This window comes from Alligator sinensis, unplaced genomic scaffold (genome assembly GCF_000455745.1).
Source record: "Alligator sinensis unplaced genomic scaffold, ASM45574v1 scaffold9_1, whole genome shotgun sequence".
Taxonomy (NCBI): Eukaryota; Metazoa; Chordata; order Crocodylia; family Alligatoridae; genus Alligator; species Alligator sinensis.
This window is the reverse complement of record NW_005842304.1, coordinates 481,014-499,073: the sequence shown is the minus strand read 5'-3', so window position 1 is coordinate 499,073 and position 18,060 is coordinate 481,014. Positions and strand designations below refer to the sequence as shown.

General features: G+C 45.7%; 1 protein-coding gene across 7 annotated transcripts in view; it reads right to left on the bottom strand.

The window, feature by feature from the left end:
- SLC2A13 (solute carrier family 2 member 13) overlaps positions 1 to 18,060 on the bottom strand; it is a 318,345-nt gene that overhangs the window by 235,611 nt on the left and 64,674 nt on the right. For all 7 annotated transcript variants that reach the window (XM_025209708.1, XM_025209706.1, XM_025209710.1 and 4 more), the window contains one exon: positions 7,403 to 7,562. In XM_025209708.1, the coding sequence (XP_025065493.1) occupies positions 7,403 to 7,551 (149 nt within the window). In that variant the 5' untranslated portion in view covers positions 7,552 to 7,562. The remainder of the gene's footprint in view (positions 1 to 7,402; positions 7,563 to 18,060) is intronic.

Genomic DNA, 18,060 nt, shown 5'->3' with positions numbered 1-18,060 from the left:
TGGGGCGGGGCAGCCACTGAGGGTCTGGGGTTGCAAGAGGGGGATGGGGCGGGGTGGGGCAGCCATCTGGGGTTCTGGGAGTGCAAGTGGGGGGTGGGGCCGGGCAAGCCAGCCACTGGGGGCTTGGGGGAGCAAGCAGGGATTGGGCATGTGGGCCCTGTAAGGGGGCAGTCTGTGAGCTTTGCGAGGGTGCTGCACCCCGTGGGTGGCAGGGAACCCACCCCCTGAGCATCCCTCCCCACAGTCCCCCCACGATCTACCCACACCTACCCACATACCGCAGGGCCCCCCACAGCCACCCATATCCCCCCACCCTTCTCCAAACCCCACATCCTCCCAGCACACACTCTGCATGCCCAGCTGCCAGACAGGATGAGACCTGCTGGCAGAAGCTGTAGTGGCAGGGGCAGCTGTCCCCACATCCTGGTTAGCGAAGGGGTCAGGGAAAGCTCCAACTGCTCTATGGTAAGAAAACCAAAGGCAAACAGCAAAACATATAGGTATTTAGAATTCAGTTTATTATGGTGATAGAGACACTGGTAGGCTTCCAGACTGCTTTAACACTGTAGATATATCAATAAAACATTGCCCAACTAATTGCTGTCTCTGTCTCTCTCTATATATAATGTTATTTCGTTTTAATTGTGGAGGAACATAGATTTCAGGGTATTTTACAGAGTGGCTTTTGGATTTTTGTAATCAGGGATTTTTCAGTTTTCAAATAAGAAACACCAGAATTCCTGCTAGGGAGGCAAGTGGCAGGACCCAGGCAGAGGAGCCTGCTCAGAGCTGGTACCTTGGTACCTTGGACCCAGCTAGAGGCGGCTAACCTCCTGGCCAATTGGGGCCAGGAGGACATGCTTTGACAGTTCAAAGCAGGTCACCACACTGGGAACATATTCCGAGCAATTGCCCCTGCCCAGCCATCTGGGCAACTCACACAGCAGTAGTGCCGCACAAAGGCCAACTCTACAGCCACAGCCCACTGGCAGCTGGCCCAGAGGGGCAGATGCCTCTACTGGCTGTGCAGTCCCCATCTGGGTCTGGCAAGTGCGCAGCAGGTCGCAGCCAGGCAGCAGTCCTCACTGCCAGACTGCTGCAGTGGGTAGAGGGGACTCTCAGGGCTGCTTCAGCAGTCCAGCTTGCACAAGGGGTAGAGTCTCCAGAAGAGCGAGTAGCCTTGAGCTACTTGCCAGGGCAGCTTTTTATACTGCTGGGGCCAGCAAAGGTGCTGGCCCCAGGATCTAGCTCCCCCTGGCTGCAGATCCAAGAGGAGCCAGGCAGGATTATTTTGCCCCAAGTGGCACCACTTGCACCACACCAAAGTGTATGTCCAGGTACATGCACTGAGGCAGAAAGCCCCAGCTCAAATTTGCACTGCTTCTATTTGAGCTGCTGCAAGTGCATGTGCCTGTGTGTGTGGATGCGCCCTAGGAGTCCATTTAGTGCAGAATAAAAAAAATATACTGAACATATTGGCCAGATCCAGACACGCAAGGATGTGCCATTTGTGGTGCTGCAAACCTCTTTGCAGCACCACAAACCACATGTGTTACACGTTAAACCTTGTGTTGTATGCATTCCTGGGCAAAATTTGCTACTGGGATTTCCCAGTAGCAAATAAAATGCCTAGAAAGAAAAGCAGCATGATGCACACCAAAATGCCACGTGCTGGAGCAGACTGCCCAGGGCTGCTTGCTTCCCTGTCTCCACATACTGCAGAGCCCCTGCGCTGGGACGCAGTGCGCCTCCAGGTAGGGGAGCAGGCACCCCTGAGCTGGATGCTCCACTATCGGTGTGCCTCAGCACTGGGCTCCGCTGCAAAGCCCCCTGCCCCATGCTGAGACGTACTTCACCGCAGCTAGCCATGGAGCAACTGGCTGGGGCACAGTGTGCCTTGAGATGAGGGAGCAGACAGCCCTAGGCTGGCTGCTCCCCTGTCTCCGTGGGCCTCAGCATGGGGCATAGTGTGCCCCAGAGGCAGCCTTGGGCTGCCTGCTCCCCCATGGCAGCTTAGGGCACAGGGTGGGGCTGCCTACAGGCTAGCCCTGCACTGAGGTGCTCTGTACCCCAGGCAGCACCCCCCCCGTGTCCTGCTGCAAACTGCATGAGCAGCGGCATACACTGCAGCATAAAGTAGTGGCACAAATCTGTGCTGCTACTATTTGTTCTGCTGCAGACACACACCCCTGCTCATGTGGACACAGCCACTGAGTTTTGAAGCGGCACCAATCCATGCACTTGCTTGTTCTCCTCCCCACCCTGTATTTCTTCAGGAAAAACAGCAGATCTATGCAACAACAAACAGCATATTTGCAAATACAGTAATACCTCTGTTTTATTATCTTTGAAACACTCTTACAAACCATTCCAAACTGCACTGCTGATTTAAACTATAAATGATTCAATTTAATACTTCCAAAAATAAACATCTCAGATGTGTCCTGACTACAGTATAAGCAACAATCAAACCTCCAGCAGATTTCTATGTTTGCATAGCTTTCCAGAATGATATCTATTCACAAGAAAAAAAAATTCTATGCGTATTTTTGTTCAGAGAATATTCAATAATCATTACCATGTTTGGGAAGTTTATGTAGCTTTTGGTTTTTCTGCTTATCAGTGTGGAAGCAAAGAGAACATAAAATTTTTCAGTCACAAAACAAACTTTTATTTAACATGTCTCAAAAAATAAGACATCACCCAGTCTCATAGCCTACCTCACACACACACTTAAACAATTAATGTCCTTCAGCATTTTAATAGGAATTTGATTTAAGTATTATGAACTATTAAAAAAATAACAAGAAATGAAGCAAAGGACAGCTTAAGTAAAACTAAAACTAGATCTTTCATTGTATGTAAACCACCACTTAAGCTTAGCACAAGTCAGAAGATTCCTATCCGACACACACAACTGCTGACCATCACCTCCTAATGCTGAGGTTAAGGATAGAGTGGAGTCCTGTCTCCACTGCCCCAATGGGCATCAATAGCTTGTAAACAGGACACCTTTACCTCACACACACACACACACACACACACACACACACACACACACACACACACACACACACACACACACACACACACACACACACACACACACACACACACACACACACGGCCAGAGTCTAATATTGGAGGAGCCCAAATATGCTAGTGCCTTGAGAAATTGAAAGGAGACATCCAAGAATTCTTCTGACCCTGCAGAGAATGTCCTCCGACTGTACCCAGTCTGAACTGTGCAGCACAACTCCCACTTTAGCTTAATCAGTGGACACCTAATTTCTTGATCCTGAGTGGGTCCCTTTGGTAAGTGCATTCTGAGAATACCTAACATATACTGTAAGGATGAGGCCTCACAAAATGCAGTCTGTGGATATGTTTATTTTTACAACTCAGTCACCAAAGGAAAAATGCACGATGTACAGTTATATCATATTCTCCTATTATAGTGTAGAATAGCCTTGTAATTAAAGCAATTAACTCAGGAGGATGGAGACCTGGGTTCTAGGCCTTACCCAATGCAAGAAGGTTCAAACCAACATCTCCTACCACCCAGGTGGGCTGAGAAGGGCCTGGAACCCTGCTAGAAAAAACTTCCCTGCCCAATGGATTTGGATGCATGGTAAGTACCACAAGCAGCTCCTATTCTCTAGGCCAATTTTTTAAAATAAAAGTTGACACTACTGCATTTTGTGAAGGACCTATGATTTCTGTGTTGGTTAGGTGTACTCTGAGCATGTAGAGAACCAGTTTGAAGACCCCACCATAACCACCTCTTGTTCCTCAGACTAGAGTTTTAAAAGAAAACAATGATCTTGCCACATTTAACTACACCAGCCCCAGTTAAGTGCAAATGAGGCCTAAGAATTGAGATTTGTTTTTATATTTATTGCCACATCACCCCAAGTGACTTCTGCTTTTATGCAAAATTTGGTTTATTGTTATCTCATCTACCAATTCCTATCCATCTGTCATATCCCTGTTGCATCCTGTATGAAACAAGCTGTGGGCTCTCTAGGGCCACAAACATCCGTTACTTGTTTGTGTAGTGTCTACACAAAATGGACCCCTGACTTGGCTTCCTAAGCTGCTGACATAATAGAAACACACACAAATAAAATGTAGAAGGTGCTGTCCAATACAAGATGACAGCATCTGCCCACAAAGCACAGTTCAAACAGGTTAAGGAATGGAGGGGAGGCTGTGGGGGAGCAGGAGGGGCAGATTCCTCCACCCCCTCTAGAATTCAAATACAACCTCTCGATGCCACACCCAAGGAGACATGACTACAGGTGTGGAATGAGAGGCTGAAAGAGATACTTGACAGTGAAAAAAAAAAATGGACATTCCAGTGGGTGACAAACTGTGGCAAAGGTAGCAATGTCTCAACCACCTACACACCAGAGAGGGACGCACCAAGAAACTAATGGAGTGGGGCTATACCATTGGTTCAACCACCTGTGACTGCAGCACAGCCTCCAACTACGCAACACCTGCTGCAATGCCCACTGATTGAAGGCACATGTACAATGAAATATCTCACAAAGCACAATAAATGAGAACAAGCATAATGGTCACCCTCCAGGCTGCACTGGTAGCACACGCTTCCCCCCCTCCATAGGAGCTGCAAGTGGATCATGTTACATAGAAGTATGAGAGGTGGCCAACAGGGCCCACCAGCTGCCAGTTGGACAACTCTCTTATAAATGATAAAAAGAATCTACTAAATCAAACATTTTAAAGTCTCCTCGAGCAATACAAAAGTTTATAAAGGCCAATAACAAAACTGTCCCTTTGAAATGTATTTTAATGATCATTTACAGTAGAATAAGGGCACTGCTCTGAGTTACAACTTTACTCTGTTCCAGTATTACTGTTTGATGTTTAAAAAATTGAAATTAAGATCATCCCCCACTGTAAAATCTAGTGCTTTAGAAGTCAGATGAGGTTTTCCAAATAAGCTGAACAATTTATTTCTATACAGTGGCTTGTAAACTAAGCAACAAGCTTAATTTCGCTGTATACTTAAAGAAAAACACGATCCAGACAACAAAGCATTTGATGCTTGTCAGATATAAAAGTACTTAAATCATAAAAATCCCTTTATATTTACTGTTCTTTTGTAGCTATTATTTACTGTTTTTCCAATAAGCAGGTAACTTCAAAATAATTTTTACTGCACATGACATCAGTCCCTCTGTTTATGGAAAATAAGCTCAGATCCACAAAGTTTTGTTCTAATTAGTGTTTTTGTGGCCACTAATTAGCACAAAGTATAAAACTTCCTACAGAAATCAAAAGGAGGTAGGCATAAACAGAAAGAGAGGTCCCAACACTGTAACAAGCAGCAAAACCATTTCGTTTCCAAATGATCTTCCCACAAAAACAAAATATTTTCTTGTTACTAATATAATGTTGTTCATATATTTATGTGCAACAGGTCGCCCTTCCCAGCACCATCTTTCTAGTACTCCGTGCCTTGCGTGGGGCGCCCTTGGATCCTTCTTTAGGGTTCTTATGTCCAGCCCTATACTCGTCTGCCACGTCTTGATGGAAATTATGATGATGTTCTTGCGAGCGGGAGGCTGCCTATTGTACTGCCCCGGTGCCAGGGGGCGGTATCTGCGGCTCTGCTTCCTCCCCTATACCACAGTCCACACCTCACCGATAGAATAGATGTTGTCTGGTCTGGGTCTACACCCTCTCTGGCGTTTGGGCTCTCTGCGGCCCTGTCTCTCTCCGCGCCTTCTCTCTGGCACTTCTCACAGCACTGCTGCCCTCCTCTGGGGCCTCCTCAGTAACGCCGCCCCCTTCTCCTGGCTCACCATGCCTGAACTGGGGCTTCTCAGCAACACCCCCTTCTCTGGGGCTCACCACAATGCTGCCCCCTTCTCTGGGGCTTCTCAGCAATGCCCCCTCTCTGGGGCTGGGGTCTATGCACCCCGAATGCTGCACCCTCACTGGCGCTGGGGTCCCCACACCACTGTGAGTCCCCTATGAGGCCTCCTCCAACCCCTAATAGCCTCACCCAAACCACCAGTCATAAACAACAACATAAATGCAAGCCCCTTGGCTATAACATAAACAGAAGCCACCCGGCCATAACAACATTCAAGCCTACAGGGGATTCTTCATCTCGCAGCCGTGTCAAATGCTGCTCCTGCACCCGGCTTCTGTTCTCTCCCTTGGCAGAGGGCTCCTTCCTCCTGGGCTGCTGGCAGAGAACTGCCTCTGGCCTCAGCCCCCAGGGTTTATAAGGGAGCCAGGCCCTGCCCCTTTCAATCAGCTGACTGCCGGCAGGGGCGGTCTCTTGCTGGCTCCAGTTGCCCTGGCAACCCACAGCTGGGCTCCTTACTCACTGCTAGGGCTCTTTCCCCAGCAGTCTCCCCTCTTTAGGAGCAGAGCACCTCCATGCTCTGCGACAGTAAGCAATTTAGATCTGAAGTTTAATTTCAATAATAAAACACTTAGCTACAGAAACCTAGTAGTTTAATTGGTTTGCTAGTATTTTGGCCTGACACTGCTTTGCCTACTTTTACCTTTTTAGAGAGTCTTGAAACCAATCGCACAATTTTTACATTTAAAAATGACACAAAAATTCTACAAAACTTGTTGTTCTTATTTGAGTGGAACAGTGAGTCAATAGCAAAATGCAACTGCATTATGATGCAAAGGTTATCAAAACACATTCTCCTTGAAAAACTGGGCAATACATTTGGTTCAACTGAATATGTCAACTGTAAAACTAAAAGCAATGGTATATACCAGGGGTCAGCAAACCAGGGGTCCATGGGCTGGATCTGGCTCACAAAGTGATTGGATCTGGCCCATGAGGAGGGATCTGCCCCAAGGCAGCACAGGGAATCCGCAGCATGTTCCCCTTCCCCACCCCGCACTGTGCCACTGATCCCCTTCTGCTCTCTCACCTTTATGGCAGGCGCTGCTTACTCTCAAAGGATATTAGGCATATGCTTAAATTTAATCTTTTCAAAGCCACATCTATTTGAAATTTGCCTTTTTAAAAGTTAATATCTACTTCCACACATTTAAAAGGCAACCTGCAGACTGGGTTTATATATTCTCTTATAGTCAGTTTGAGAATCATTCAAGCTCTTCCGTGCATACTAATTAATTTGGCCACTTTTAAAATTGCTGTAAATGACCAGGAGAGCTAAAACTACTTTAAATACCAGAACTAAGTATGAATAGTATGCATTTCTTTACAGAAATACATGTTATTAAAGTTCTGTCTAGTTATTCCGTTTTACCACAGAACATGCAAGCTATTCCCCATTTGCTTCATTTTATCAACAATTTAATATTCCTTCAATTAATTGCCTAGCTCTTTCCCAAGAGTGACTTTCTTTATTTGGAAATGTAATAATTCACAAACCTCCATCCATCCTTTGCGAGGTAGCTGAAGATTCCATCAACAACACTTGCAAAGAACTGTCCTCCTGTGATGAAGAGAGTATTAATGGTAACTAATCTGCCTCGTAGGTGGGGTGGAGCAACCTCTGCGATGTATACTGGTACTGTCATAGAAGCCACACCTACCAAAAAAAAAAAGTGAGCAGTTAATGACCAAATAGAGAGCCTAACAGTAAGTGAAGTCTCATGTTAAATATTACACTTTGAATGCAACCAAACAGTATGCAACACAGATGCACATAGACACTGGGTGCTAGTTACAGCATTTGGAAATATTTACAGATGCAAATATGTAAAAGGCATTTAAAATTTGACACAATGGAAACCTTAAGTCAATAAAAACAAATCTCATGAGCTAAAGAAAAAACGTAAAACATGCAAAGATATGTTCCATCTTAGTCCAAGAAATGTACCAGGTGAAACAGGGTGAGAGAAACTTTTTTGTAATCTGAACTGGATACATAAAGGTGCCAGGCAAAGTCCTGAAAGCTCTGATTAACACAGAGAGCCTGACTTAGAGGTACTACAGATCCACAGCTCTCACTGACTTCAAGTGCAATTTCAGGTGGTCTTCATCTTTCAGTGGGGGAGAGAGTTGGGGGCGAGGAAAGAGGCTCCTAGACACATTATTAATAGAAAACTTCATTTTTGATCTACAGAGATTTAGATTTACTGTATGACTGCTCTGAAGCAGCATAACTAAGACAGGGTGACTGCCATACCCTCACAATCATGGTGACAGCACAGCAGCAGCTGGAAGTTGCCGCTGTCCCCATGTATCAGAGCTGCCCGAGCACCCAGCTGACTTGTTATGCCTCTGCTGCTCTGAGCCATTAGCTCCCGATTTGTAAAGAGATTGATTTAGCCCCTGCAATGAAAAGCTTTCTAGAACACTAGATTTGGGTATCTGGGTAATATCTGGGTGTCTCTGGCTAATTCATAGCCAGAGTCCATTGACCAGGAGAGGTTTCAAAATGAACATTTTGAGTGAAAGTTTCCAAGTGCTTCACACTTTCTTTCCCCCCACAAGAGGCACACAACTTTGCAGTAAACAAGAACTTCATGATGAAGAGGAGATATGTGTTGTACCCAACCAGAAAATATGAATATAGTTTCTGCAGTTTCAAAAGACTACTAATGTTCTGTTCTGTTAATTAAAATGAAGAATTATTTTGGGGCAAGGGAATGAAAAGAAACATTTCTGTATTAAAACTTGTTGAAATGGAATACTTAGCAGGACAAACTGCAAAATCCCCAGGTAAATGGGTAGTTATGCCTTGGATGAGGTCAGAGCGAAGCAATTTCTTCCATTAACATTAAGCTGGCACCTCATGAGCAAAATCTAATGGAAAACTCCTACAGATAGTGCAAATAATTAACCTGTCCTTTTACTTCTTTATTCCTTTCGCCAATGGTGAAGATGCAACCAGCTTCCAGAGGTGACCAATGAAAATGATAAAGGGGGCATAAAGCAAACTGCATGAGCAAAAGCTGAAGGAACTAGTTATAATTAGTTTGAAAAAAAAGGAAACTAGGTAAGAAGGGGAAGAAAGACACATGATAGCAGTTTTCAAATATTTGCAAAGTTGTCACAAAGAAGACACGTAAAAACTGTTCTCCTTTGCCATGGAGGCTGGACAACAAGGCCCCCACTCTGCCCCCACATATACACCCCAACATATTCCCCCCCCCCCAGTTTACACTACAGCAAAGCATATTTAGTTTACCTCTTTGGAGACATTTCTTAACTGTAAGAACAGTGTGGGGCAGTCTGAAAGGGAAAGGAGTCTAGAAGAATTGGCTGTACTTTAAAGAAACTTTACTGAGGGCACAAGAACAAACCATCCCAACATGCAGGAAAACTAGCAAGTATGGCAGAAGACCAGCTTGGCTTAGTAGAGAACTCTTCAATGAGCTAAAAACAAAAGAAGGAAGCCTACAGGAAGTGGAAACTTGGAAAAATGACTAGGGAGGATAAAATATTGCTCGGACATGCAGGGACAAAGTCAGGAAGGCCAAAGCACAACTGGAGTTGCAGCTAGCAAGGGACATGAAAGGTAAAAAGAAGGGTTTCTACAAGGAAGTCAGCAACAAGAGGAAGATCAGGGAAAGTGTGGGTCCCTTACTGACGGAGGAGACAACATAGTGGAAGATGAGGAAGTACAGGTTGGATGAATGGATTGTAAGATGGATAGAAAACTGGCTGGATCACTGGGTTCAAAAGGTAATAATCAACGACTCGATGCCTAGTTGGCAGCCAGTATCAAGCGGAGTGCCCCAGAGGTTATTCCTGGGGCTAGTTTTGTTCAATATCCTCATCAACAATCTGGAAGATGGGATGGAGTGCGCCCTCAGCAATATCACCAAGCTTGGGACAGTAAGATACACTGGAGGGTAGGACTAGAATTCAGGGACCTAGACAAATTGGAGGATTGGACCAAAAGAAATCCCATGGGGCACATCCACACATGCAGGCCCATGCACTTGCAGCAGCTCAAATAGGTCTGGCACAAAGTTGAGCCAAGGATTTTTGCCTTAGTGCATGTGCCTGGACATACGCTTTGATGTGGGGCAAGGTGTGCCACTTGGGGCAAAATGACCTTGCCCAGTTCCTTCCAGATCTGCAGCCAGGGGGAGCTACAGCCTGGGGCCAGCACCTGTGTTGGCCCCTACAGTATAAAAACCTGCCCTGGTGAGCAGCTCAGGGCTTCTTGCACTCACGAGCTTCAGAGGCATGGCCACTTGGTATCTGGGGACACAACCCCTTGTGCCAGCTGGACTGCTGAAGCAGTCGCTAACCTAGAGTGGCCCCTGCACCCCCTATCCACAGCAGCAGTCTGCCAGTGGGGGCTGCCTGCCTGCCTGTGACCTGCTGCCACCTCCAACAGCATCTGCTCCCTTGGCCCTGCAGCCCCAAGGCAGCACCCCTGCCAGACCCAGATGAGGTGCCCCCACACTCACAGTTAGGGCGGCTAGGATCTGGAATCAACTTACAAGGGAAGTGGTGCTGGCTCCTACCCTGGGGGTCTTTAAGAAGAGGCTTGATGCCTACCTGGCTGGGGTCATCTGAGCCCAGTTTTCCTCCTTCCCAGGCAGGGGGTCGGACTTGAAGATCTACAAGGTCCCTTCCAACCCTACTTCTATGATTCTATGATGTGATCCTTATCGTGACCCACTTTGAACTGTCAAAGCATGTCCTCTTAGCTCCAAATGGCCAAGAGGTCAACCACCTCGACTGCCCTCCAGCTGGGTCTCCTGGCCCTAGACTAGCTCCTCTGCATGGGTCTTACCACTTGTCTCACCAACAGAGATCCTGTTGTTCCCTGTTTAGAAATTTCAAATACAGGCAGTCCTCGACTTACAATGTTTCACACTTACAACGTTTATAAATTGACACCCTGTTTCAAATTTCTGACATCAGTTGCGACTTTACAATGCTTGATCCGATGTGATGCCACACCAGCGAACAAGATCTACCTGGAGAACGTCTGTCCAAACTTCCTTGGACACTTTCTTTAAGAAAGCAGACAAGACTCCAGAAAAACCTGCAACCAAGACTCCTGAGAAGACTCCAGCCAAGAACCCTTCAAAAAGTCCAACCAAGAGCCCTTCAAAACATCCAGCAAAGTCACCTCAAAGAAGTCCTTCCAAATCAATATGATTGCTACTTACAATATAAATACATTAATGTAGCTATATTACTCATCTATAATTGATTGAGTACAAAATTCTGGGGTATTTTTGGTGAAAATAGGGTATCAGGCCTTGGGTCAGGAGCCAGTCCCCCATTTATAACATTGTTTCTTATGAGAAACTTGGTTCCGAGTTGCAACGTTTCGACTTAAGACATGGTTTTCAGGAACCAATGGTGTCATAAGTTTGAAGCCTGCCTGTACTCTGATAGTGATAAGAAACCCAAATTCTCCCATTAAAATGCCCAAAATAGTGTTCTTCCACTATTAAAATGAAATACCATTATATATAGAGAAAGCAGTAGGGGAATGTTTTATTGATATATTTACAAGTGTAAAGCAGTTGGGGGGAGGGGGTTGGGGGAGTTTGTGGGGGTGAGGTTTGGGAGAGGGTATGGGGCTTCTGCAGGGGCTTAGGGTTTGTGGCTGGGCATGTGGGTGTTGTGGGTGGATTGTGGGGGGACTGTGGGTGTGGGGGGGCTGCGTGGGGAAGCTGCTCAGGAGGGGTGGGTCCCCTGCTCCCCCACAGGGTGCAGCCCCCCTGTACAGCACATGGACCACCCCCCCCCGACAAGGCCAACAGCTTCTCCCTACAGGTCCACAGCTTCCCCCCTGCATGGCGCACATGCCCTCCCACAAGGCCCTCATGGCACACAGCTCACCCTCACAGCAGCAGCAGCTTAGGGGCGCTCAGGGTCCGCTACAGCCAGAGCCCCCAGCAGTGCAGCATGGCCCTGATCACCTCAGAGCCGGCGCCGCCTGTGCCACCCGTCACGGGGCTGGTCCAGCAAGGGGCTGTGTGGCTTCAGGCAGCACTGGGGCCGCTCGGGCTGTCACCCAGGGCCTGGCCTCGCTCACGGGGACCACATGTCGCACTGGGCCAGGTCCTACCTCCACGGGCCCCGCGCACTGTCGAGGCTGGGTCGGTTCCATGGAGGCAGGACCTGGTCCAGCACGACACACAGTCCCTGCGAGCAAGCTAAGCCCTGGGTGACAGTCTGAGTGGCCCCAGTGCTGCCTGAAGCCACGTGGCCCTGTGACAGGCGGTGCTGGCTCTGAGGCGATCCCAATCCACTATTTACTGAGGACAGGACCTGGGTCACAGCCTTGCGCCACTCCTACTTGCCCTGGCACACAACACAGCATGCTAGGGCAGCAGGGGGCACCACAGAGGCGCTCTGGCCAGATGCCAGAGCATCTCTGGAGGTCTGAGCCCCAACTTGCCTCAGAACACTGTGGGGAACCATGCCCTGTGCTACTTTTTTCCAGGGTGTTTTTATTTGACACCTTCATCAATGGTAGCTCGTTGAGAAAGGTGGCTGCCAAAATACGGAAAGTGCTCCACATACTCCAGAGCCTCCCCATCTACTCACACATAGATAGCGCGAGGGATGTTCAGCTGGCTGGGAGGGAGAAGGGGGGTTGTTGGTGGAGAACCTTCATCTTGGCGATGTCCAAAGACAGGCCAAGTCTCTTATATGATGTATTGAAGAGATCTAGGGTCACTTGCACATCCTGTGCAAAGTGAGCCATCACACAGCAATCATCCGCAAACTGAAGGTCGTGGCTGTTCTTGGTTGTGAGTTTCGTTTTTTGCCCGGAAGCGCCCATGCACACACTCTGGCAACACAAGTGTTTGCATTAGGGTACTTTCTAGATGGTTGCAAAAAATTATTTTTGTTCTTGTACTCCAGAGTCCATCTTAGGGAGAACATCAATACCCCACCACTGGAGAAGCTGCTGTGACTTACCACTTTAGGCACATGCTATACACACACGCCGTGTAAGTGATTAAAAATACCTGACTTAAACAGCTTAGCAGAAAAACATCAAATCATACTCTGGAAGGGAACATGATTCACAAACGCCCTCCTGCCTGGCTGATTCACCTCACTAAGAGCACAAAGTTATCTTTAGTATGAAGGTTACTCTTCCAGATCTGCTGGATGTCTCCCAAAGACTCAGTGATGAATACAAGTTATTTATTAAAATAGCATTAGAAAAATTCTTTGTTGTGATGGGTACATACTTGCAACAGCCTCTCAGCATGACAATCCAATTTGTAGCAAAACGTATCAGAATATACCAATACCAACACAACCACTTATCGACAGATTCATAATTACATTTCCTAATAATTTGTTATATTTTTTAACCATTTTACTGCCAAACACTCCAGACCAAGACATCATCCAAATACTTCTTTAAAGTGGTCTACAGCTTACCACGTAAGCAAAATTTCATATACACATCAGTATTAGAAATACATCACTTTTGCAACTTTCACAACTTTATAGGTAGCTGATATCACCAGTGCTTGAACTAAATAATTTTCAGCGAGATGTTGCTAGTGGAGAAGAGATACGGATACATATCCATTTGTAGGAAGGCCTGGGAATATCACCTCTCCTACTTTTTAAAGCTTGACTATAGTCAAGATAGTGATATAATGGGTGCTCAGCTTATGGTGTAAAGGAAAGATGGCCCAGAGGTCGGGATGCTGGCCTACCTACGCTTTGGAAGACTTGGATTCAATTCCCTAATTACAGACTGCTGGATGACCCTAGATATGTCATTTCATCTCTCTGTGCTTCCATTTCTCCTTTTTAAAACAACAGTAAAAGCCCTTAACTACCTCCAGAAGTGATCAGAGATCATGTTAATAAAGGCCAGCTACATAACTCAGAGAAGGGTGTTCAACCAGGTTATTCACTGCCTCCCCACCTGCTCTCTTTTGAAATCATGAAAGATACTGCAGAGGGGTTTATGAAATGTTCAAAATGTAATGACAATATAAAGCAAAGAAACAAATCTCACTTCTCCACTCTCTTATATCTCACAGTCAAGTATCCTTTGTGAGACTCTTCATAAGCATATAGTGTAGGTAAATTTAAGAAAGAGGTTGTGAAAGAGGCTAAAGAGACGCTTGCCTTTGGAGAAGGAGGCACCAAAGTACTGTCTTAGAGAGGTCTCATATAAATACACAGAGCCATCCATGAAGACCCAGCAGAGCTGGCCTGCATATACACAATCTGTTCCATGCAGAAGCGGTCACTCATCTAGCCAGTGCCAGAACACTGTAGCCTGCAGCTTATGCAGCCCTAAATCCAACTTAAGACTTTTTCTCTTTACATTTTTAAATACTGTTAATTAACCTTTTGTCCCTCCTGGCTAGTCGAGGTGGTATGGAAAGCCTTTTGACACAGATAGGTAGCACCAGACAAGCCCACACCTCCAAGAGTAGAAAGGCAATCAACCACACAAATTCCAGGCCCGACAGGAAAGACTTCATGTTTGGATGCCATAATGTGACAACACTGAAAAGCCAGTTTTTGTGGACTATGAAGGTAATAGTCTGGTACCTTCAAAAATGGATACCTTACTGGGTGCATTTCAGAAGGCAAGAAACATGCTCTTCACAGGTATCACAGACTAAAGTAAAACACTGGCAGGGATGCATTTGCAGAATTCAGAAGTGACAGGAAGAAGAGAAACTACATATATTTTTCCTTTGACCTCAAACAAGTGCTCTTTCAAGCCAGAGCTTACATTATTTTATTACCAAAATTAAGATCAAAGATCTCAAATGTTTCCAAAAACCCATACAACTAAAATTAGAGGCTACTGATAACATTCAGAGCATGAATAAATGACACATTTACACTGGTATGGATTACACTTCAAGTCTGATGTAAAGCTGCAATAGGGGTGACCAGTCTGCAGCACATGTACCACAAGTGGCACAGACAGCTTCTAAGTGTGGCACATGGCAGATCAGGGAGGGAGCATGGAAAACAGTGGCAGAGCAGTCAAGGAGCAGAAAGCAAAACAAGAGATCAGACAGGGAGCACAGAGCACTGAGCAACAAATCAGGCAGGGTAGGGGATTGGAGTGGCACTGGGGAAGTGTGGGACTTGCCTCGTGGTGTGCCTGCCAAGAAGGTGAGCCCCTACTGGTCTAGGAGGATGGGATAAGGGAGATGGTGACAAGACTGATGACACAGGAACAACAGAATATAAGAAATCAAAATAAGAGAGAAAACTAGGGGCAGAGAAAAATTAAAGCTCCATGCCTACATCACCCTAGCAGAGACAGGGTGAAGACAGCATTAGGTCATGCAATACACAGAAAAGAAAGGGTGATAAGATAGTACATCCCACCTAATACTCTGGAAGAAGCAAGTTAAAAAAACAGATCTGTAATTCTCATGGAGCAATGATTCCCATAAGGTATGTCATGCCATGGAGGCAGTGTTCCACAAAACAGATACTTTATCAGTGGCAGATCTGGCCTGTGGGGCTCCCCACAGTCCAAAAATCTAGCAATAGGGGAGCAGCAGCAATTAACACTGCCACCACTCCCCCTCCACCAAATTTCCAAGTTCTGTGCAGTGGGATCATGCTTTAGCTGTGCCAGTTCAATGCACTAGTGTCAGGCCTATGGACAGGATCCGGCTTGCAGACCAACTCAACACCACCAAAATGTTGTGCACACCTGCAAAAGTCTCTCACACACACACCAATTTTAATTAAAAAAAAACAAACAAACTCCAAAAACAACAACAATAACCAACAAGATAGCCCCAGATATAAAAAGATTTAGGAAGGAAACACTGCCATGGAGGTTAGTGGAGTGGAAGCCATGAAGTTCCCTCCGGCCCTGCTTCTCCTCCACACCACTGGATTTGGGTGATCCTGCTGAGGACTGAATGTACCCATGTGTATGTGTTTTGACACTGATAAATTCTCCTACAGGATGGTGGTAAATTAGATGATTATTGAAACCCCAACACTTCAGAGTTCCTGAAATACTTCAGGAAGCCAAATATTTGCCTGTTACCCTCCCTCGCCTGTACATTTTTCATTGTGTAAGAAACTAGTAGACAATCTGAAACAGAAGACAAACCTTATATAAAAGGTTTAAAAATTGTTTACGTTTTCTAAATAAAAATGTTTTCCTATTTGTGCTGCAACACATTTCTTATAAATGAAGAACGTTTTTAAAAAGTAGTCTGTATCTCTTTTTCAGTTTGGACTGAAATCGGGAGCTCTTATAAAAGATACTCAAGTTAGATGTGTCATGTTGGGCTCTAACACTATTTCATAGGATCATGGCAATAGGCTTCAGGCCCAAGACATGACACTGATACTACATCACTATAAAAGCCTTGCATTACTGCCAAACTAGAAAATGCTAATTTTGTTATTATTTTGTTTCGTACTGGGACATGTCCAACAATTCAGTCTCAGGCGGCTCTATTTTTTCCCCATTCTCACTGAACAAGACAGGTAATTTTCTCGGCTTTTTGCTGTCATGAGAGAGGTATTTTGGTCCTTCACCAAGTCATGAAAGTTAAGATTAGGGAAAGGAACCAAACACACTTCAGAAATTCACTCTAAGAACATCCTTTCAAAGCAGTAATTCTCAGGCTTCTGGCACACTCACAAGACAGTCAGAATACTCAACTTAGGAACTGAACTGTCCAGACTATCACTTATTATATATGGGAGGCAGGATGATTCAGAGTGAAAGCAGGGAACTAGACCTCAGACATATGGGTTCTATTCCACTGACCGCTAGCAAGCTATTTAACCTCTATGTCTATTTTCTCTGCCTGGAAGAAAATACAATGGTTATCATAATTGGGGTTTGTTTGTTTTTTTGAATTACCAGAACATTTTCAATACCCTACTTCCAAGCGCATTGCAAATTGCAGAAATGCAGTGAACACAGCAGTTAATTCTACCTGCAAATAGTAATTATCAATGAATACTGATTGCTGTATCTTCATCATAAGGCAGTTGTGAGGATTAATTAATGTTTGGAAAGTACTTCAAGGTCCTTGAATGATATGCACCATGAATACATAAAGGTTTATTGTTACAGCTGCATGCTTATCACCAAGTTGTTAAAAAAGGATTAGTGGAAAAAGGAAAGCTCACAGACACAGCCAAAAGCCCAATAACTACAATGGTACAGGCATCTGTTATTTAATGAATTAAACACCTTGAGATTGCAGAATTACTGGATTGATTCCAATTTAATATCAAAAGCATCATAATATCTATATTCTCATTTCCTAGAAATTGAGAGATTAGACTAAATTCAAATACAACTCTTTTGCTTAACTACTGTTGTGCTCTTTTGTGGAACACACATTACATTCTACCTAAAGCACATTACAAGAGCTTGGCTGAATGTTTCAGGGATCTTCATGTAATCATAGACTTCATAGACAGACTTCATAGACATCAGGGCTGGAAGGGACCTCGGAAGATCATCGAGTCCAGCCCCCCGCCCAAAGGGCAGGAAGTCAGCTGGGGTCATAGGATCCCAGCAAGATAAGCATCCAGTTTCATCTTGAAGGTGTTCAATGAAGGCGGTTGAACCACCTCCGGTGGCAGGCTGTTCCAGACCTTGGGGGCTCAGACAGTAAAGAAGTTCTTCCTTATGTCCAGCCTGAAACGATCTTGAAGTAGTTTGTGACCATTCGACCTCGTCATCCCTTGGGGCGCTCTGGTGAACAAACGTTCCCCCAGATGCTGGTGGTCACCCCTGATAAACTTGTAGGTGGCCATCAGATCACCCCTGAGCCTGCGCTTTTTCAGGCTAAAGAGCCCCAGGGCTCTCAGCCTGTCATCGTAGGGTCTGTTTCCCTGACCTCTGATCATGCGCGTGGCTCTTCTCTGGACTCTCTCAAGCTTCTCCACATCCTTTTTGAATTGTGGAGCCCAAACCTGGACGCAGTACTCCAGCTGCGGCCTCACTAAGGCCGAGTATAGGGGGAGAATGACGTCTCGGGATTTGCTTGAGAAGCATCTATGGATGCAAGCCAGCGTTTTGGTCGCTTTACTAGCCGCCGCATCGCATTGCAGGCTCATGTTCATCTTGTGGTCAATGATGACCCCCAAGTCTCTTTCTTCCATAG